General features: G+C 42.7%; 1 protein-coding gene across 1 annotated transcript in view; it reads right to left on the reverse strand.

Annotated features, from left to right (window-relative positions):
* The window catches only part of COL18A1 (collagen type XVIII alpha 1 chain), a 220,250-nt gene extending 206,558 nt beyond the window's left edge, over nucleotides 1-13,692 (reverse strand). The window contains exons 1-2 of the mRNA XM_073646775.1: nucleotides 13,540-13,692; nucleotides 13,153-13,217 (exon numbers count right to left, since the gene is read on the reverse strand). Coding sequence (XP_073502876.1) covers nucleotides 13,153-13,217; nucleotides 13,540-13,550 — 76 coding nt within the window. The 5' untranslated portion in view covers nucleotides 13,551-13,692. The remainder of the gene's footprint in view (nucleotides 1-13,152; nucleotides 13,218-13,539) is intronic.
* Between the last annotated feature and the right edge of the window lie 9,864 nt (nucleotides 13,693-23,556).

The raw sequence follows: 23,556 nt of genomic DNA on the forward strand, positions 1-23,556 counted from the left end.
TACAACAGAGCCAAGAATTAGATAGTCAGCTGGAAATATTCCAAAGATCAAAGCCAGTTTTTAATGATTTGATGTATTACGTAATAGAAATGCTACAAATCAATAGTTGGTTGACCAATAAAACAAATGAATAGCAGAATTATATGCAATACAGTTTCTGTACCAGCTGATACTACAATTATCTGAATATGGAAACAAGCACAGTATTTGGAACATAGCAATAGCTGCAAAAATGTTGGGCACTGATTGTTGAGATCGCACCATGTGGTCCCAAGTTTATTTTGATAATGAGCTCAAAACTTTGAACTATGAGCTATTGAGTAGAGATGAGCAAAAAGATTTCCAGGACCTGGTCCAGTGACTGCAACAGTAGTCCTTGGCCACCTTACCAGAGCCCTGCAAACCTACTCCTACCTGCTGGGATTCCTAACGTCTCTTCTGATTAATATAACCATGCTCGCATCATGCTGATGGCGTAACACGCTGGGCTTACTCATAAGAAGAGGCTCCGGTATAAATCCGCGCTGCCTAATATTCCAGGACGTATTAGGAGACCGAAAAGGAATAAATGCGCTTTTTATTCGTCAACGCGTTTCAAAGTACACATCGAAACACGTTGACGAACCCTTGCGGGGTTGTGACTTTCACAACCCCACAAGGTAGATGAGCACTCTCTGCTTTTTAGCTTTCCTTTTTAACCCGGATAAGACTTTATTGCGCTCATTATCTTTCAGTTTCTATCTATTCGACAGGTAGGAGGAGGTTCACAAATCTTTTTGCTCTGCTCTACCACTGATTTTTTTGGGCACCAGAAACACAGACAGGGAAAAGGACACACATGAAAAGATATTGCACTCAGTATAAACACTTTTTTATGCAAAGCAATTTCTGCCATTGGAAATATATAATTTTCTTTGCTTTTCTCAGAAAATAACTCATTAAACACTTAGAAGCAAGTAAAACGTTTAAGCAAGGGCTAGAAGTATTTTGTCTGATGAGGCAAATATTTAACTGTTTTTAGTACCATAGAAATAACATTTAGAATTATAGAAACTGTACTAAAGTGCCTGGTATTCTCGTGCTTCCTGTTTGTCTTTGATGTCCCTGTTTGCCCATATGACCGCTGAAACCAATCACTGGATTATGTATTATATGACACAAGACCACTAATCCAAGTGATTGATTGCACCATTCACATAGAGGTAGACACAGACACTATTGCTTCAAAAAAGTAAACATAGACTGACAGGTAGCACAAGAGCAGCAGGCCATTTAGGAGGGAAATATAGGCCCTTTTGTAATTTTATACCATTTCCTCATTTCTGTATAGATCTAAGAAAACCCTTTTATTACTTACAGATGATCTGGTGCTGAATTTTGTAACTTGGGTCACCTATTTACTAAGACAATTTTGACCACACTGTATATGGTAAGGTTTAGTGATAAGCGAGCGTGCTCGTTCAACCCTTTCGCGGAGCACGCTCGGGGGCTTTCCGAGTATCTTCGTCGTGCTCGTATATTAAGTTGGAGTCCCTACGCCTGAATGTTTAATGGCTGTTAGTCAGCCTCAACAAATACAGAGATTGCCTGTTTGTTAGGGAATCCTCACATGTGTTGAGGCTGACTAACAGTCATAAATCATGCAGACGCAGGGACTCTAACTTAATATACGAGCACGCCGAAGATACTCGGAAAGCACCCGAGCATGATCGGCGAAAGGGTTAAACGAGCTCGCTCGCTCATTACTAGTAAGGTTTTCTAATGTCAAGCAACTGAATATCCCCCGGCACTCATGCAAATCAGAAAGCTTTGGCTATAATATTTATTCTATATATATCACTGCTCCAGGACATTTTGCCATCTGAGTGTTACATTTTTTACTTAAATTATAATTTGTGCAAATTCCTCAAATAATGGAAAAGTTCTGCTAAAAATAAAACAAATAAAAAAGTGACTAAAACCCTGGGAACATGGATCTACAAAAGAACTCAAATTCATCGAAATGTTGACTATAAATATATGTATGACTGGATCTCTATCTCTGTGAGACTCATCTGTCTCAGGGTTCTTAACCTTTTCTTGGATGAAAACCAACTGACGTCTGAGAATCCCTTTCTGCATCCTTATTGTGCACAGTTAATAACATGCTTCCTTTATCTGCTTTTAGAGTTTAAAGTTGCTCCATGGATGGATGCCAAAGAAACTAATTTGTCAGCAAGAGGTGCCATACAATCGCTGGCACTGACAAACTTCCAGGGACCTTGTTAATCTGTTAACTTCACCACCAAGTAATCAACAAGCTTATAATGTGAGCATCTCCTTATCTGTGAGCTTTTTCATTTTGTGTAGGTGTACATTAAAATAAAACCTAAACTTTTATGATTCATTCTTTGAAGAATATATTTTAGAGTCCGTTAATCACTTTCCCTGGCAATGCATGAACCATAAGGACAATGTCAATTCCAATTAATGACCTATAAGGTGTTTCTGGAAATTATCATAAGTCACATGACAATGCTTGTTAAAGGATCAGGCATTATAGGGTATCTACCTACAATAGGTGTCACTAGACTGACAGCTTTCTTCCTATTAACGGGATAGCTAATTTGCAAACCCTTTTCCCAGGGAATATTTCCCGGCTGCTTAGTCTCCCTACTTGGAATTGGTGGTCTCCACAAGGAGAAAACATCGCACCCTTGAAGCCTAGGGAAATAGAAAAAAAAATCCCTTTGACCCTAACGAGAATATCAATTCTATAAAAGACAAACAATAATTAGCGACCCTTCTTGGAGATTCGCATTGGGGCTCATAAGCTTCAATTTACGCCAGTGATTAAAAGATCAGTAGTCATGCAAATCTTGTTTTTCTTCAAGGAAATATACTTCCTCTTTGCTTACTTTCTCTTTTTTTTTTTTTAACAATTCTTCTAATACTAATTCAACATCAGAAAAGTAGGCGATAGAGTTGTCTGGTTGCTCCCCTCGCTCACTTGCATACATTCTCAATAATCCAAAGTACATGTTTACACAGACTCTTCAAAGAAAGGTTTTCTTGGAGGCTGGACATTGCCCCACATGCTTGATTGCCATTTAATGTCTTAACTACTGATAGGTCTGAGCTCAGCTTCTAGAATTCGGGCATTCTGTACAGAGGGCTTATCTGGTTGTAAATTGAATTAAACGCTTAAGGCCCCCATATACATTAAACTAGTGTCGTCCAAACCCACCAATATCGGCGGGTTCAGCCGATGGTCTAATGTGCATGGGGGCACCTGAAGACTGATCGTTGCAAAATATGTCAATTGGGCTTGTCCAATTTCGGAGTGTTGATCGCACTGTTCTCCTAGAGATAAGCTGCACGCCGACATGTCAGCTGGTGACTTTCTCATGGAGAACACAGGAGCGCTTAGCCCAACAACTTCTGTGTGTGGGAGAGTCAGCTGAGATGGCTGTTGGGCAAACAATCTGCAGAAGCATCGTTTGGCTGACAGCCATCTAGTGTGTATGGCTTGATAGGAGTTTTTTGAGGGGTTCAAAAATCATGGTTCAATCAGGTTTTTCAATCAGAAACCTCTTTAGGAAAAGATCCTTTTTGTAGAGTTTTTGGAAGAGTTTGAACCGGTTTTGAAGAGGTTTTCAAAATTTTTAAAAGAGGTTTCTCCTGGAGCGTTATCTTTTGTAGCCTTTTGATTGGACAGTGCTTAATTTGGAGAGGTTTCCTTCATGATCAGCATCAAAGAAATGACATTCACTTTTTTCCCACCCAGCATTTTTCAAAAGTTCTTCTGGTAAAAAAAAGCCTCACAGGAACAGCCAAGTGGATTTCCTATTGAAATGAATTACAAGAGTTTTCAAAGCGTTTTTGAGGAGAATTTGAGAGGATCACCTCCAAACAACTCCTCAAAATACTCAATGTGAACATAAACTTAGATAGTAGTCCATGAATTTTTAATTCACATACTTGGTTGTGAAACTCCGAGATAATGAAAAAAAGGGTCCATCAAATAAGAAGCCACAATGAAGAGCTGAAGAGCTCACCCAGCACTGAATGGAGAATGGGAAGCAGGGCAGGCAGTACAAAAGCCTTACTTAACAAAGACAGATGAAGTAGATGATGCTATTATCTGTATTCCAAACTTTTCCCTTCAGTATGGAGGGGACAGGTTTACAATTCTTCACATTCTTCACTCCACAGGCCATGTCACAGCCTGTACCTCCTCCAGGAATGCTTACTCAGGAATCCAGTTTGATAATTGCAGATTAACAAAAAAAAGGAAAAACCACATCAAAAGACATTTTCAAGTGAGCATATCTGTGTGTGGACTCCATTTCCGAAAGTCTTTACCTCCACTCTCCAATCACACAGAGAAGTTGTGGCTAATAAATATGGGACAAATGATTACATGACGAGGGTCATAACAAATACAATGACGATGAGATTAGTCCAGATTTGGGAACACTGGTGTCTGGGTTAAATCCAGCTGCTTGAATCAAAGACCTACCACACAACAACTACTTTGAATTAATTAGTGCTAATTAAGGGTTTAAGGAGACCGAAAGCTGGTGACGGCAATACCCAGGACCAGGTGCTACACAAGATATAGCCACCCTCTAGTAAGGCCTATTAACATGTAACTGTATTGGGAGCTCTATAGGTCTGTTTCTTCCAATTGTTTCACAGAATATTAAGCCGCATGCTATATATCAACTTAAGGATTTGGAACTGTTGCCCATACACAGTGCCAAGTTGGCAAACCCAATTTTGGCAGGACAACTCTCATACATGGATCTATCGACTCTCCCCATATATTAGGGGAGAGAAGGATCGGTTCTGTTAAATTTTAATGCCCAATTCTTTTGTTCTCAAGAAAGATAAGGCCTACTACTCTGTCTGGCTAACAGGTATTGAAGGTGCAAGTGGATTTCCACCTTCACAGTTTGCATCCTCCAAAATTTCTTTACTAATTGAGGAAATACTTTTGAAGTGTATACCGTACAGATAACTTTTGCAGGAACTTGATAATGGCCTACTGGACCTAGTGATACATCCAAACCTGGGTTTGCTAAATGGTCCTAACTAGCCTTTAATTAAAGGCAGTTATCAACCTTTGGATAAGTGCATTAGTCCTCTTTTTTTAAAAGTAGACTTTTTTTTTTTTTTTTTTTTTAAGGCCCCCTATAGACATTAAACAAAAGTCAGCCGAACCCACCAATATATTGGTAGGTTCAGCTGAAAGTCTAATGTATACTGGGCCTCCCTACTCTTCCCTGGTGGAATCGGCTGACATCTATTGTGTATGGGAGCCTTTAAGGCAAATAAATAGACCTCCCACATATACAGTATTATATATATATATATATAATTATTTCTGTAGCGCCAACATATTCCGTAGCACTTTACATTTTAGACGGGACTTGTACAGACAATAAAAGACATTACAGAATAACAATAAATCACATAAATAAGCAGATACCAGGAGTGAGGACCCTGCTTGCAAGCTTACAATCTATGAGGAAATAGTGAGTGGGAGGTTCGGATTATTGAGGATGTTAATCTTAGATCATTAGCAGAATAGAGGGCACGTGTAGGGTGGTAGACTGAGACGAGGGAGGAGATGTAGGGCGGTGCTGAAGCGTGGAGCACTTTGTGGATGAGGGTGATGCGTTTATATTGAACTCTGTAACGGTAACCAGTGCAACGACTGGCACAGGGTGGAGGCATTGGTGTAGCGGTTGGCGAGGAATATGATCCTGGCTGCTGCATTTAGGACAGATTAGAGAGGGGAGAGTTTAGTAAGAGGGAGTCCGATTAGTAGAGAGTTGCAGTAGTCCAGATGAGAATGAATCAGTAAGGTAAGAGTTTTTGCAGAGTCAAAGGTAAGAAAAGGTCGAATTCTAGAAATGTTTTTGAGGTGTAGATGACATGAGCGGGCAAGTGATTGGATCTGGGGAGAGACCGAAAGATCAGAATCAAGTATGACCCCAAGACAGCTGGGGAGTAATGGTGGAGCCACACACGGAGATGGCAATATTGGGCATAGGTAGGTTAGTGGAGGGAGGAAACACAAGGAGTTCAGTTTTTGACAGTTTCAGATAGAGGGAAGACATGATGTTAGAGATGGCGGAAAGACAATCACTGGTGTTTTGTAATAATTCAGGGGTGAGGTCAGGAAACGATGTGTATAATTTTGTGTCATCAGCATAGAGATGGTATTGAAAGCCAAATCTACTGATTGTTTGTCCAATAGGGGTGGTGTAGAAGGAGAAAAGGAGGGGACCTGGGACTGATTCTTGAGAAACCCCGACAGTAAGGGGAAAAGGGGAGGAAGAGGAGCCAGCAAAAGATACAGTGAAGGAGAAGTCAGATAGGTAGAAGAACCAGGAGAGAACAGTGTCCTTGAGCCCGATAGGCCAGAGCATTGTGAGGAGGAGCTGGTGATCCACAGTGTCGAATGCTGCAGAAGAGATCCAGGAGGATCAGCCGGGAGTAGTGACCATTAGATTTAGTTATTAGTAGATCATTAGAGACTTTAGTGAGGGCATATATATACAGTGCCTACAAGTAGTATTCAACCCCCTGCAGATTTAGCTGGTTGACACATGCGGAATTAACTTGGCATTGTGACATTTGTACTGTAGATCAGCCTGGAAGTGGGAAATGCACTGCAGCAAATTATGTTTGTTTGTTTTTTTTTGTTTGTTTTTTTAAAACGTTAAAAGTTAATTCAGAGTGTCATTTATTATTCAACCCCTCAAACCACAAGAATTCTGTTTGGTCCCCCTAAAGTATTAAGAAGTATTTCAGGCACCAAGAATAATGAGCTTCACATGTGTGGATTAAAGATCTCTTTTGCCAGGATTTCTGACTATTTAAGACCCTCCCCAAACTTGTGAACAGCACTCAGACATGGTCAACATGGGAAAGACAAAGGAGCATTCCAAGGCCATCAGAGACAAGATCGTGGAGGGTCACAAGGCTGGCAAGGGGTACAAAACCCTTTCCAAGGAGTTGGGCCTACCTGTCTCCACTGTTGGGAGCATCATCCGTAAGTGGAAGGCTTATGGAACTACTGTTAGCCTTCCACGGCCTGGACAGCCTTTGAAAGTGTCCTCCCGTGCCGAGGCCAGGCTTGTCCGAAGAGTCAAGGCAAACCCAAGGACAACAAGGAAGGAGCTCCGGGAAGATCTCATGGCAGTGGGGACATTGGTTTCAGTCAATACCATAAGTAACGTACTCCACCGCAATGGTCTCCGTTCCAGACGAACCCGTAAGGTACCTTTACTTTCAAAGCGTCATGTCAAGGCTCGTCTACAGTTTGCTCATGATCACTTGGAGGACTCTGAGACAGACTGGTTCAAGGTTCTATGGTCTGATGAGACCAAGATCGAGATCTTTGGTGCCAACCACACACGTGACGTTTGGAGACTGGATGGCACTGCATACGACCCCAAGAATACCATCCCTACAGTCAAGCATGGTGGTGGCAGCATCATGCTGTGGGGCTGTTTCTCAGCCAAGGGGCCTGGCCATCTGGTCCGCATCCATGGGAAGATGGATAGCACGGCCTACCTGGAGATTTTGGCCAAGAACCTCCGCTCCTCCATCAAGGATCTTAAGATGGGTCGTAATTTCATCTTCCAACAAGACAACGACCCAAAGCACACAGCCAAGAAAACCAAGGCCTGGTTCAAGAGGGAAAAAGTCAAGGTGTTGGAGTGGCCTAGTCAGTCTCCTGACCTTAACCCAATTGAAAACTTGTGGAAGGAGCTCAAGAATAAAGTCCACATGAGACACCCAAAGAACCTAGATAACTTGGAGAAGATCTGCATGGAGGAGTGGGCCAAGATAACTCCACAGACCTGTGCCGGCCTGATCAGGTCTTATAAAAGACGATTATTAGCTGTAATTGCAAACAAGGGTTATTCCACAAAATATTAAACATAGGGGTTGTATAATAATTGACCCACACTTTTATGTTTAAAATTTAATAAAATTCAACTGAGCAACATAACTTTTTGGTTTGTAAGATTTATGCTTCTGTTCATAAAACCTACTCTCGTTTGCAGTTTGAAGGCTCTAACTTATTTGCATCTTATCAAACCAGCTAAATCTGCAGGGGGTTGAATACTACTTGTAGGCACTGTATATATATATATATATATAAATATATATATATATATATATATATATATATATATATAGATAAAAACCTGAAGTCTCAAACTCTATGTCACAACATATTCCTGTGTGGGGTCTTTCCTGCCTCTGTGACGTAATCATTGAACACATCAGAAGTATTTTGCAGTAAACATAGAATGAAATACATCAGAGTGATAGATCACACAAAGGTAAACTCCACTAGACTAGCAAACTGTAAGCTAACACTTGCCACTCCTCGGTGTGAATTTAGCAGAATATTTTACCTTCCCTTCCAGACAGCTTGCTTGATGACTAAGCCGCTAAAGTTGTCTGCTCTTATTATATGCCATAAATCCACTGCTAACTCATAAACTATGATCCAAGCATAGTGCTGCAAATCCTTGGCTCATTCCGTACTAATTTTGCTCCCATTCAACCATTTTATGGGTCTGTTTCAAACCTTCGACTGTTTTATGTTGGAGATCTAAAAGATGTTAAAATCAATAAGCCGTGAGCCATTGTACAAGATTGGTAGCCTACTTAAATAGTAACGATGGCCTCTCTCCATGTTGTGGTAAACGTTCTGGTGCATATAATTCAGGTGGTCGCGTGGCTTTAACAAGGTGCTCAAAAGGAAACTATTTCAAGGAATAGAATTTAGGGCTAGGAAGGCATGAGCTGTATAACATGTAGTGCAAATAGTTTATCATCATTGTGGGTGGGCTAAGGTCATATAGCCATTAAGTAATAAGTAATTAATCTGTGTTGTATGTTTTCATTAAAGAAGCACTCCCATTAACATTTTTATGGCCTAAATGTATATGTAGTGTAGGTGCGTTAATATACTCATTGATTGCCATCTTCTCTAATTTCCAGCGCCGCTCCGGTTCTGTTCCGAGTCACATGATGACTACTCTGACTTGCCAGATCTCACTGGGGTCTATGTATGAGCCGGAAGATGCTATTACAATATAAGTGTATGGAACCTCATTCCGATGCTCCATAGACTTACATTGTGAAAGTGACTTCTGTCTCACGCATAGACCCCAGTGAGATCCAGAGTGTCAGAACTTCAATCTCGCAACCCACAAGAGGATCGGAGCGGTGCTGGGAACCGGAGAAGATTCTGGTCGGTGAGTATTTTAATGCACCTACACTACATGTACATTCCCACAGGTTTAGCCTCTAAAAATTGTTAATATTAGTGCATCTTTAAAGTTGCAGGAGAACTGAATGACTCCAATAACAGCAGCTCGTTATTAACTAATTTAAATATTATAACTACATCTACGGTTCAATCAGGCAGCTCATTCCAACAACAAATGTGGCATTAGACTTAGGGTAAATGCACGCATTGAGCAGATAATGCAGATTTTGTAGCGGAAATTCACCCTTAAATAGAAAAACGGAGAAAAGCACACATTGATCTACTACACACTGGTTTTAAAATGGTTTGACCGGTGGTCATTGTAGCCTTGTTTCATACTATGTTATTTTTGGTCGGGAATTCCCATGTCAGCCATTCATGGATTTGATGAGAATGCCTGTCTATATGCAGCAGCCAGAAGCGACCAGGATTACGGGAACACCAGGGTGAGATGTTCCACTTGGTTTCTGTAGGTTCCATCACTTCCATGGGAGCTACAGAAACAGCGCAGCTTAGCCCTCTTGGATATTTTTTATATTCCCAGCCACTTTTGGCTATATAAACATATAGCGGGGGAGAACACACCTTTAAACCAATTTAACTAAACTAACTAGGGTGTCCGGCACAAATGTCCGGTCCCGATCATAAATTTCCTCTGCTTTGCACAAAATTGCCAAAGGGAAACTGATCACATTTTTCTATGGGATCAGATTTAGGTCTCTTGCCAACAACTTCAGTGTCAGAAAAGAAAAATGTTGCACACGCCATTTCTCTGTCTATCAATGGATCTTGGACCACTATACAAAGCACACAACTTTGATTGGACACAACTGCCATAAATTAAAAGGATTATTTCCAAAATATTAAGTCATCCCCTACGCACACCTCCTCTCCGTTCAAGATGAGAGAGCCCTTTCCCGGGATCCAGAACCCCATTCTTGGGATTCTGGGTGTTCCAGAGGTAGGACCCCCAACGATTATTAATTGTCTGCTATCTCATGGATAGAGGATAATTTAATAATCTGGGATTAATTCTTTAAACCAGCCTAAATTTTTGCAATACCATACAAAGGCATAATTGGCAATGGTGCATAATAAATACTATCATAAGAAACATAACATCAAAATATTGTTTAGAAATAAGAGCTAAAAACTAGACTTGCCTTCTATCGATGATAAAATATAGTCTGTATTTAGAGGGAACCTTTCACCAAGTTTTCCCCATATAAACTAAATCCTAATCCTCCTGTGCTGTCTGCTAATACCACACGGTACACAGTCTGACAGGGGCCGCCGGACTGTGCTCGGCACTGCCTCTATCATCGCAATCGGCTCTGATTGACGTGGCTGCCGTCTCCTACGTCATCCACAGTCTGTTGTGTCCTCACAGCTCTTGTTCTCTACTGTGTAAGCTTGAGCGTTGAACAGATTGTGCATGATGTAGGAGATGTCAGCCACGTCAATCAGGGCAGACAATTGCGGGGATAGAGGAAGCGCTAAGCACGGAACAGCGACACCCATCGGGCCAAACGGTACTGCTTAGCATGAACAGGTTGCTGGATAGCTACTAAAGACAACTTAAAGGTGGGGAACTTAGTTTATTTAGGGAAAAATTGGTGACAGGTTGCCTTTAACTGTCAGGTTTACATGGATTCTTGAGTTTACAAGTCTACAAAGTGCTGCAGATTATATCTGATTCAGTAGGAAACATTACCCCAGAATACTCCATTATCTCAACAGATCAATCATAAAGTACGGATGGGCAGAGGTATAGGGGAATTATACAGCCGATGATTATGCACAATCTGCAAAATAATTACTATACAGAATACAAATATACATGTTATTAAATGGTTGCCAAATAGCTGTGATACCACTTACATCTATGGGAAACAAAAGGATTGGTCAGAAAATAAGTCCTCCAATCAGATCTTTGGTTTCCTATACAAGAAGTTTACCAAATATTGAATTGTTGGTAGATCACTTCACAACTAGCAAGGTTACTCTACAAAAATCTAATATTTATATCAAAAAGTTGTTCTCAAAAAGACAAGTTATCCCCTATCCGATAGGAGAAACTTGTGGATTGTTGGGGTCTGAACCAGTGGAACCTTCCATTGATCCCAAGATCGGGGCTCTGAAACCGAGTTTTGAATGGAGATGAACATGCTCGACCTCAGCTCCATTCATTGTTTATAGGGCTGCAGGAGAAAGTTGAGAACTGTGCTCAGCTATTTCCAGCAGTCCTACAAAAAAATGAATGTAGTGGAGGTCGGACATGTACATTTCCGCTCCATTGAAGACGGGGCTGAAACCCGATTTCTGGATTCCAGAGCCCTGATCTTGGGGTCGTTGGGGTCCAGCGGTCGGATCCTCAGTGATCAGCATGTTGTCCCCTATCCTATGGATTGGGTTTTAACTTCCTTTTTTAGGAATAACTCTTTAAAAACAGATACTGTAGACTTTGGGAGAAAAGCTAGATCACTCATTGAGGCAATTTGATTCATAGAATTTCCATAGATGTAAATAAAAGCCGGCAACATTTCCTAGCTGTGTGATCTTGGGATTTTTATGGGCATCTACTGTAAATAATTACTATATCGTCAGTGGTGTCACTTGAAGCTCATGGGCCCTAAGGCAAAAGCTCCAATGGGGCCCTCAATTATTACAAGTTTTTAATAGTAATGATCTTTTCATATAGACCAAAGAGACTTTTTGGGCCCAAGGTGCAATTGCAACCCCTGCCCCTACTATTACCCCTGGATAAAGTAATGTAGGAAACCAAAAATTACTTTAGTTATAGACTATGACATATAGCAATGCCTGCTTAGCATATAAAGAGATTTGCACGCCATCATCACACAGAAAGGCATACAATTAAATACATAGCCTGTCGAAAAGTGCCACCTATTGGTCAGAATATAATGATAATGCCTATATATGTTATTTAATATGGTTTGAACTTGGTGTGGTATTAGAACTGTATCCATTTGACCACAGTAAATGATTAATTTTCTTGGGTTGAGTATCTACATCATACATTAGTTAGTTCATGCTTCCTAGGGCATTAAATTCTGAACTCATTTTCAAGCAAGTCGCCCCCTACTGGTCGAGTATAATTCGCATATCACAAATCTGGTCAAATTAATACTGCAGCTAGAATAGAATAAATTGCCCGTGACCGGGTGTTACTGCACACTCCTCCATTACTGCTCAGGAATATAATAAAAGGAAAAGCAAGTAATCTAATCTGTCTACAAAGGCCTTTCACCAGCGAGGATCTTGGCTTTCAATGCAAATGTTATATTAAGTTTAACACATTTTTCGTAGCAAGAATAAGCATGTTCCAAACACGCCACGAACAAAGTGATGTTGAGTTTAGGGATTTATGGATGGCTTCTTAGCTGCCAGCTCAACATATGTCATGTAGCAAGGAACCACATAAAAGTGGCCGATGTGCAGAAGAAGACCCAAAAATTCAGGATGGTGCCCATTTGTCTTGGTCACCCATCCAACAAGTGAACGCAAAACTTGACCCAGGTCATAAAAATACACAAAAAGTACATTATATTGAGACATTTACTGAAGTTGAACTTGTGTGTCATTTGGTAAAATAACAGAACCGGCTAAACAGGTGAAGTGGTGGCGTTTTGCAGCCAGCGAACACCCAGGGAGAGGGGGCATCACATGAGTGTCACCCCACCCCCACCACTTCTTTCAGCGTCCCACACCATCACCTCCCCTAATCCTTCAATAACTCCTTGAAGTTTCTATGTACTTCACCAGACATTCAAAAGCAAGAAAGAAAAAAAAAAAAGCCTAGAGTGAATAAAGAGCCTGAAATGTGGACTAAGGGCTCTCCTTACCTTTGTCTTGGCCAGAGACCAGAAGGGTCAGATATGCAGCATAGAGCAGCAAGAACTTCTTACACCTGCAAGAAGGAAATGTCTTAAGGAATTGTGACATGTAAATGGGCAGAACATGACCCGATGCCGCTCATAGGGACACAGTACAGCAAAAGAGGCTCATACAAAGGAATCCTAACAATAAGTGCACAGACATGGACTACAAGGACTTGTGCACAAAGTAGCATGGAAGTTACAAGATGCCAGGCAGGAGGCACACAGCAGTGTCAGCTCTGGGCACAGCACACCTGAACACTGCAGCCCATCATACACCAGCAGGAAACATACAAAGTAACTTCAGACAATCAGCAATGAGCTCTGCTACAATGAGAGTATGCAGCTCCTTACCTGAGGATCATCTCCAGGGTGTCAGGTCAGGGGATCTTGGAGGAGTCCTGCAGCAACCACACACTCTCTGCACTGCACACACTCACTCACACCCGGCTGTTCACTGCTTTGTGATAAGGCTGGAGGGTGCAGGGCATTGGAGCTACTGTCTGCAGGGTCCTAGCGCCCACTCCTCCTGCCTTCATCTACATAAGGCAGAGCTGATTAGTGCATTCTTTACACTAGCTGTCAGTATTTGCTCTGCACAGGAGCTGTGAACAGGTCAGTAGATGTGGAAGATCATTTGTTAGGACACAGGAAACAAAACAAAAATTAGCATGATAAATACAGTATTGAGTAAAGTACTGGAATTGTATCTGATGTAGGTAAAGTTCTAAACTAATATTAATATAGGAAATAGCATGAAAAATAGTAAAGTACTGGAATTGTATCTAATGTAGGTATTATTATTATTATTCTAATATAAAATAATTCATTTTAAATAATAGAAAAAAATGAAATTGTATCCAATGTAGATATAGGTCTAATATAAAATAATACATTATAAACCATATAAAAATAGCATGATAAATAGTAAAGTACTGTAATTGTATCTAATGTAGATATGGTTCTAATATAAAATACATTATAAATAATAACTAACATGATATATAGTGAGTAAAGTACTGGGATTGTATATAATGTATATATAGGTATAAAATAATATTAATATAAGAAATAGCATAATAAATAGTGAGTAAAGTATTGGAATTGTATCTATTGTATAGTTCTAATATAAAATAATTAGTGTTGAGCGAGGATGCTCGACACTGCTCGGTACTCGCCCGAGCATCTCACTACTCAGGATGTTCGTCGAGCACCGAGCATTTCCGGGTTACTCGGGCGGGAGCTCGGGTCTCCGCCCTGCACGTTTGGCGCTCTTTACAGAGCCAATCAACATGCGGGGATTACCAGCCAGTCACTGTAATGCCGCAGCCATGTTGTTTGTGGGCATTACAGTGATTGGCTGGCCGCACAGCGTCACCTCAAGTATTTAAAACCGGGCGCCGCCATCTTGGACACAGTCGCTCCGGATCAGCCAGTGTAGGGTCAGTGCTGCTGAGTTAGGGAGAGATATATAGTGCGAAATAGGTAGTGTAGGGTCTCTAAAGCCTGCAAAATCAAACAAACAGTCCTTCTCAGGACTAATATCCATCCAAGATATCAGGCAGGCAGGCAGGCTGTATAGGAGACGCAGTGGTTATACCAACAAACACTGCATTACAGTCCTGTGTGCTCCTGCTGGTCGAATTACTAGACTTATCCCCCGGTCTCAGGAGCCAGGAAAAATCCTTTTTTTTTTCATCTAAATCCTGTATTTTTTTTTCCCTCAGTCAGACTGTACAAATACGCGTCTTATTAACCTTTTGGTATCCCCACCCCCCCCCCAAAAAAAAAATTGAGTGTGTCTGTGACTGTTCAGACACCAATATATCTGTTTAAAAGAGTCTGGTGTAGGCCAGATAACTAGAACTGTAGTTTTGCAGTTCCACGGTTCAAATCACTGTATTATCCTGCTTTTGGCCTTTTTTCCGTAAAAAAAAACAGTAAGGCTATGTGCCCACGATTCAGAAATGCTCAGGATTTATTCCTGAGCGTTTCTGCATCTCCCTGTCAGAAATAAACTCATGCGGATTGTACATGCGGATTGTACATGTGGATTGTACATGCGTTTTCCTGCCAGGGACAAGCGGATGTGAAGCGTTCTTCACTTGCATTTCCGCATGCGGATTGACAAGCGCTTTCCAGGCGATTTTGGCATCACTTGGAAAGTGCTTGTCAACTTGGTCACACTATATAAATCCATGCAAATGGCATGGATTTATATAGTGTGACCGAAAGAATGTAAAAAAAATAAATAAATAAATCTATACTTGCCTTCCGATGGCCCGCGCTGTCTTGCTTCACCGTCCCGGCTGCCGGCAGCGGTACACTGAAGGACCTGCCGACGTCAGCGTCACGTGACCCGTCACATGACTATGACGTCAGCGCAGGTCCTTCAGTACATCGCGAACTGTCGGCATGCGAGGAGAAGTGCAGCGGGGGCCGCCAGAAGGTAAGTACAGTGGCATGTTAAAGTTTGGGCACCCCTGGTCAAAATTACTGTTATTGTGAACAGTTAAGCAATTTGAAAATGAAATGATCTCTAAAAGGCCTGAAGTTAAAGATGACACATTTTCTGTGTATTGTAGGCAAAAAAAATATGTATATTTCTATCTTTTACATTTTATAAATTACAAAAAGGAAAATGGGCCGAAGCAAAAGTTTGGGCACCCTGCATGGTTAGTACCTAGTAGCCCCCCTTTTGCAAGTATCGCAGCTTGTAAACGCTTTTTGTAGCCAGCCAAGAGTCTTTCAATTCTTGTTTGAGGGATTTTCATCCATTCTTCCTTGGAAAATTCTTCCAGTTCTGTGAGATTCCTGGGTCGCCTTGCATGCACTTCTATTTTGAGGTTGAGCCACATATTTTCAGTGCTGTTCAGATCAGGGGACTGTGAGGGCCATTGTAAAACCTTCAGCTTGCGCCTTTTGAGGTCGTCTATTGTGAATTTTGACGTGTGTTTAGGATCATTATCCATTTGTAGAAGCCATCTTCTTTTAAACTTCAGCTTTTTTACAGATGGTGTTATGTTTGCATCAAGAACTTGTGGAAATTTAATTGAATCTATTCTTCCCTCTACCTGTGAAATGTTCCCCGTGCCATTGGTTGCAACACAACCCAAAAGAATTATTGATCCACCTCCATGCTTAATGGTTGGATAGATGTTCTTTCCTGAAATTCTGTGCCCTTTTTCTCCACATTTACCTTTGATCATTGTGGCCAAAGAGTTCTATTTTAATCTCATTGGTCCACAAGGCTTGTTTCCAAAATGCATCAGGCTTGTTTCGATGTTCTTTTGCAAACTTCTGAGGCTCAATTTTATTGTGAGGACGCAGGAGAGGTTTTCTTCTGACAACTCTTCCATTAAGGCCATATTTCTGCACATGTCTCTGAACAGTAGAACAATGTACCACAACTCCAGAGTCTGCTAAATCTTTCTGAAGGTCTTTTGCAGTCAAGCGGAGGTTATGATTTGCCTCTCTAGTAATCCTACGAGCAGCTCTCACTGACATTTTTCCTGGTCTTCAAGACCTTATCTTGACCTCCACTGTTCCTGTTAACTGCCATTTCTAAATTACATTTAGAACTAAGGAAAGGGCAACTTGAAAACGCTTTGCTATCTTCTTATAGCCTTCTCCTGCTTTGAGGGCCTCCACCATTTTCATTTTCAGAGTGCAAGCCAGCAGCTTAGAAGAACCTATGGCTTCTGTGGCTTCTGTTCTTTGGCACAAGGTTAGAGGAGGCTGGGTTTTTTGCATCACCTGGCCTTTCCTAACGATGATATTGATAGTGATGAAGTCATAACCCTAAAAGGCTAATTAAGGTCTGGAACCTTGGTCAAAGTTATCTGAGCACATAAATCTGCAAGGGTGCCCAAACTTTTGCATTGGTCGATTTACCTTTTTGTAATTTATAAAATGTAAAAAATTACAATATAAATATATTTTGCCTAAAATACAAAGGAAATGTGTCATATTTAATTTTAGGCCTTTTAGAGATCACTTAATCTAAAACTTGCTTAACTGTTCACAATAACTGTAATTTTGACCAGGGGTGCCCAAACTTTTACATGCCACTGTATATATTTATTTTTTATTTTATTCTTTTTTTTTTACAGTTTCTATGGTACCCGGGTCTAAATACAATATTTCTTATATATTCATGTATGGAGTGCCGAAGTTCTTTTTGCAATTGAGATTACTTTTTTCTTCAGAGCACCCGAATAGACCAGTGAGCGACTCCTCTCTTTCTTCTATTAATCATTTTTGGGATCCCGCTCCTGGAGCATTGCAGCAGGTACGTGTTCACACTATTAGAAGTTTGACAGCCTTTTTTCTGACCATGTGTCCCTCCCATTCAGTCACAGGTGGTTTTAACTAGCTCTACCAGCCCATACATTGTAGGTTAAAAGCCCAAGCAGAGACATATTGTCCATACAGGCTTACAGCCCAAGAGTGGCATATCCAGTGGTAGCGTAGCGTAGTTTCCCATCATACGAAGGTGACCTTGTCGTGGTTGATGGGCACACATAAATTGGCCAAATTATGCGCAAAAAACCTTCATTTTTCAAAGTGACATTAGTCTAGATACAATATTTCTTATATATTCATGTATGGAGTGCCGAAGTTCTTTTTGCAATTGAGATTACTTTTTTCTTCAGAGCACCCGAATAGACCAGTGAGCGACCCCTCTCTTTCTTCTACAAAGGAAATGTGTCATATTTAATTTTAGGCCTTTTAGAGATCACTTAATCTAAAACTTGCTTAACTGTTCACAATAACAGTAATTTTGACCAGGGGTGCCCAAACTTTTACATGACACTGTATATACGGTATTTATTTTTTATTTTATTCTTTTTTTTTTTACAGTTTTTATGGTACCCGGGTCCGGAGGAGAGTCTTCTCTTCTCTAGACCTGGGTACCATCCGCACATTAGAATGCATGAAATGCGCATCTACATATACAGTGATGCGTAATCCATGCGATCTAATGCAAGTCAATGGCGGCGAAAACGCAGCACTTCCCAAAATAATTGGTAGTGCTGCGTTTTTTTCCACAATGATAATCTGCTGCGGAAATTTCTGCAGCATGTGCACAGCACATGCGGATTATCATTGGGGAACATGGCAAGCCTTCTACCATGCATTTTTTAAGCGTTTTTGCCGCTGCGGAAACGCTTAAAAAATGCATCGTGGGCACACAGCCTAATAGTGTCTCGCTGACTGTTCAGACACAAATATATCTGTTTAAAAGATTCTGGTGTAGGCCAGATAACTATAACTGTGGTTTTGCAGTTCCACGGTTCAAATCTCTGTATTATCCACCTTTCTGCCTTTTTTACATAAAAAAAAAAAAATTGAGTGTCTCGCTCAGTGTTCAGACACAAATATATCTGTTTAAAAGATTCCGGTGTAGGCCAGAGAAATAGAACTGTGGCTTTCCTCTTCCACTGTTCTAATCTCCTTTTCATTACCCTTTTTCCATTGATAGTGCGAGTGTAAGCTATTTTACTTCATTTACAATGGGCAAGGTGCGTGGCAAGGGACGTGGAACTGGACGTTCTGGTGATGGTGCGTGTAGAGGACGGGGCCGTGGCCAAGGTGAAAATGTGCCACAACCAACAGCCACATCTTCTCGCTCCCACTTCTTGACCGAATTACTAGGGAAGCACACTACAACACCAGTATTGCGAACTGATCAGTGAGAACAGGTTATTAATTGGATAGCAGATAATACTTCCAGTTACCTGGGCACCACCACCTTTGGTCTGTCTTCCACACGGTCAAGTTTTAGTAGCCGTGAGTCTCGACCACATACTCCTCCTCACCCTGATGCTCCTTCCTCCCACCATGCCGAGTGTCGTCAGACATCAACTGATCCCACAGTTGGACACTCTGAAGAGCTGTTCACTGGTCCATTTCCATATTTGTGCCCCTCGCCTGCTCCGCCTGAAGTGGTGGAAGAGGAGATCCCATGTAGCGATGCCAAAATATTTGAACAGCCACGGCCACAGGAAGTCGACGCTGGCAATTTGTCACAAGAGGTGGACGATGACGAGACACAATTGCCACGAAGTCAGGAGGAGGATCGTGGTGCGGAAGTGGAAGAGGAGGAGGTGGTGGATGATCTAGTAACTGACCCAACGTGGCAAGAGGACACGCAGAGCGAGGCCAGTAGCACACAGGGGGAGGGAGGCCGAGTACCCCAACAGGCAGGAAGAAGCAGTGTGGTGGCCGCACACAGAAGGCGGGCAACAGCTCCTCGTAACACCAACACGGGGGACATTGCCAGTACAACCGGTAGGTCTTCCAGAGTCTGGAATTTTTTTAAAGACTCTGCTGATAACCCCAAAAAGGCCATTTGTACCACCTGCCATGCCAGCATCAGCAGGGGTGACAAAACTACCAGCTTGACCACCACCAGCATGATCAGGCACATGTCAGCAAAGCACCCGACTTTGTGGGGTGAACCCCAGGGTCCACGACCAGTGTCAGTGGGTGTCACCACTGCTTCTTCCACTGTTCTGCGTGTAAGAGAACCTCCTGTTGTGCGTGCAAGGCAATCCCCTGTCCATACTGCATGCAAAGATGCCCCCTCCCCTCAGTCTTCACTTGTTATGGCAGTTTCTCAAGAAACAGCATCAACGTCCACGTCCCACCGCAGCGTTCAGTTGTCCATATCCCAGAGCTTTGAACGAAAGCGCAAATTCGCAGCCAGCGCCCCACAGGCCACAGTCCTAAATTCTCACATTTCACGACTGCTTGCGTTGGAAATGCTGCCTTTTAGGCTGGTGGAGACGGAATCCTTCCGCAACGTTATGACGGTGGCCGTCCCTCAGTACTCGGTCCCCAGCCGACACTATTTTGTCCGGTGTGCCATCCCCGCACTACACAAGCACGTGTCCCAAAACATCTGCCGTGCCCTCAACAACGCAGTTACTAGGAGAGTCCACCTGACAACGGACACGTAGACAAGTGCTTGTGGCCAGGGACGGTACATCTCCCTGACTGCACACTGGGTAAACATAGTGGAAGCCGGGACCCAGTCGGACCTTGGGACGGAACACATCCTCCCCACACCGAGGATTGCGGGCCCTATGTCAGTCAGAGTTGCCCCCACAGTGTACAGCTCCTGCGACTCATCCTCCTCCTCATGTTCAGCCTCCATCTCAGATATCACCACATCAGTTACAAGCTGGAAGCATTGCAGTACTGCCTCAGCCAAGCGGCAACAGGCTGTGCTGAAACTCATAAGCTTAGGTGATAAACCTCACACTGCTTGTGAGTTGTGGACAGCTGTGAAAGAGCAGGCAGATCTGTGGCTGAGACCGCTGAACCTACATCCAAGCATGGTTGTGTGTGACAATGGCCTTAACCTGGTGGCGGCTCTGAGGCGAGGCGAGATCACACACGTACCATGCCTGGCTCATGTGCTTAACCTCGTGGTTCAGTGGTTTCTTAAATCGTACCCTGAGTTGCCAGATCTGCTTGTCAAAGTACGCCGCCTGTCAGCTCATTTTCGCAAGTCGGCTACAGCTTCCGCCGCCCTTGCTGTGTTGCAGCAGCGTTTGCAGCTTCCGGCACACTGGTGTGTGATGTCCCCACACGTTGGAACTCTACCCTCCACATGTTGCAAAGGATTTGTGAGCAGAAGAGAGCAGTTGTGGAGTACCAGCTGCAACAAGGCCGTCGATATTCATGTCAGTGTCCACACATAAGACCTCAGGAGTGGACCTGGATGTCTGACATATGTACCATCCTGACAAACTTTGAGGAGTCCACCAAGATGGTGAGTGGCGATCATGCCATCATTAGCGTCAGCATCCCACTTGTCTGTCTTTTGCAACGCTCTATGCTGAGAATTAAAGAGGAGGCATTGCAGCCAGAGTATGATGAGATGGATCAAGAAGCCGTAACGGGCGATTACACACAGCCCAGCCTCATCTCATCTCAACGTGCATTGGGGGACAATGAGGGAGAGGAGGAGGAGGAAGAACAGGAGCTGGAATCATGCGCTGTAGACGGTAGTACCTGTACAACTGTCATACCGTCGGTTCAGCGTGGGTGGCCTGAGGACAGGGGGGGGGGGGAGGAGGAGGAGAGCATGGTCAGTCGTCATCTTGGTGAGGACACGGAAGTCTTGCCCGTTACCAGTCTTGCACGCATGGCTGACTTTATGTTACGCTGCCTTAACCGTGACCCTCGCGTTGTCAAAATGTTGGGTGACAGTCATTACTGGTTGGTGACACTTTTAGACCCCCGTTACAAGGAGAACTTTCACTCTCTTATTCCTGAGGTGGAGAGGTCTACAAAAATGGGGCAGTACCAGAAGGCCCTTGCTGCAGAACTGTTAAAAAAATTCCCATCTGAACACTCTAGCGGCAGAGGTCACAGTTCATTGCCCAACCAAGGTGTACAGGCAAGAGAGACTCAACTCCAATCCAGCAGAGGCAGGGGAACACTTTCAACGTTCTGGGACAGTTTTCTGAGACCCGCCCAGCTTACAGGCCCTGAGGCGCGGGATACTCTCACAAGGAGTGGAAAGTTTCAAAAGATGGTGAGGGAGTACTTGCCGACCGTACCTGCGTCCTCCGTGATTCCTCTGTGCCTTTTAATTATTGGGTATCCAAGCTGGACACTTGGAATGAACTCGCTCTGTACGCCTTGGAGGTCCTGGCCTGCCCTGCCGCTAGCGTGTTATTGGAGCGTGTTTTTAGTGCCGCTGGGGGAATTATAACTGATAAGCGCACTCGCCTGTCAACTGACAATGCTGACAAGCTGACCCTTATCAAAATAAACAAGGGCTGGATTGGGCCAGACTTCTCATCACCACCAAATGACAGCAGAGTAACATAAAGTCAAATCCACTGTGTTATTTCGGGAGGTGTATTCCCATGCACCGCTTCACACCCACACATGGGTATACGCTTCCTCGTTTCGGCTGTATTTTGCTCTTCTCCTTATCCTCAGCCTCCACCACCACTATACCACCAGGGTGACCGTGGTCCGTGTTGCCAGCATTGCAAGTTCCTCCGTCCTAATTTTTGGAAGCTTTTGCTTGGAAGGCATAGGCAAAGACTATGGGAGACCCACTCCCCAATAATGGGAATAATGTTTTTAATATCCTGTACTGCATGGCTCTTGTTTGCCAGCATTGCAAGTTCCTCCGTCCTAATTTTTGGCAGCTTTTGCTTGGAAGGCATAGGCAAAGACTATGGGAGACCCACTCCCCAATAATGGGAATAATGTTTTTAAGATTCTGTACTGTATGGCTCTTGTAAGGGGCATGAAAGCCGTCTTGTTAAACCACTCTGAACTCCACAGCTGTTCCAAGGGGCATTAAAACCGTCTTGTTAAGCTACTCTGACCCCCACCACTCTTCCAAGAGGCATTAAAACCGTCTTGTTAAGCTACTGTGACCTCCACCACTCTTCCAAGGGGCATTAAAACCGTCTTGTTAAGCTACTGTGACCTCCACCACTCTTTCAAGGGGCATTAAAACCGTCTTGTTAGACCACTCTGAACTCTGCAGCTCTTCCAAGGGGCATTAAAACCGTCTTGTTAAGCTACTGTGACCTCCACTACTCTTCCAAGGGGCATTGATATTGTCTTTTTATTCCACTGTTACCTCCACCACTCTTCCAAGGGGCATTAAAACTGTCTTGTTAAGCTACTGTGACCTCCACGTCTTTTCCAAAGGGCATTAAAACCATCTTGTTAAGCTACTGTGACCTCCACCACTCTTCCAAGGGGCATTAAAACCGTCTTGTTAACCCTCCGTCACATACAATATCGGTTCTAACGAGTTCACATACAATGTGACTGTCAGGCGCAGGCTAGACAAATACCTATAATATCTAATGTTTGCAATTTCTGTGCTCTAAAAGTGATCAGTGACCTTCATAGGGATGTAATAAAAGAGACTACACATAATCAGGTGCAAAATAAAAACATTTACTTAACATAAAACTAATAACTCTGAAATACAAACATTTCAAAACTCCCGCCAAATAGTCCCCAGTTCGACTCTGTCAAAAAACTCTACAAAGAAAATTTATGGAAACAAACTTAATTTTAAGGTACCTTAAGTACTATTAAACACATATTCAATCAGAATTAGATCCTGAAGTTTCCCCAGAAAAATTACACTTGCAGAGCAAAGAGCAAGAATTACACATCATTTTTGCATGTGTCAGGCAGATTGCATTATGACATTTGTGACATTCATAATTAGAAAGCCTTCTGATTCCGCTTTCCGTGGTGCAGGTGGTGCATCTCCTTCTTTTGGGAGGTGGTGCAGGTGGTGAATTTTCACTATCATCTTCTGGGCGGAATCTTGTGAGCTGAACTTGAAGGCGAGAGGGGATACCGATTGTT

The sequence above is a fragment of the Phyllobates terribilis genome, unplaced genomic scaffold (assembly GCF_046119375.1).
Source record: "Phyllobates terribilis strain yellow unplaced genomic scaffold, ASM4611937v1 Scaffold_9__5_contigs__length_417890890, whole genome shotgun sequence".
Classification (NCBI taxonomy): Eukaryota; Metazoa; Chordata; class Amphibia; order Anura; family Dendrobatidae; genus Phyllobates; species Phyllobates terribilis.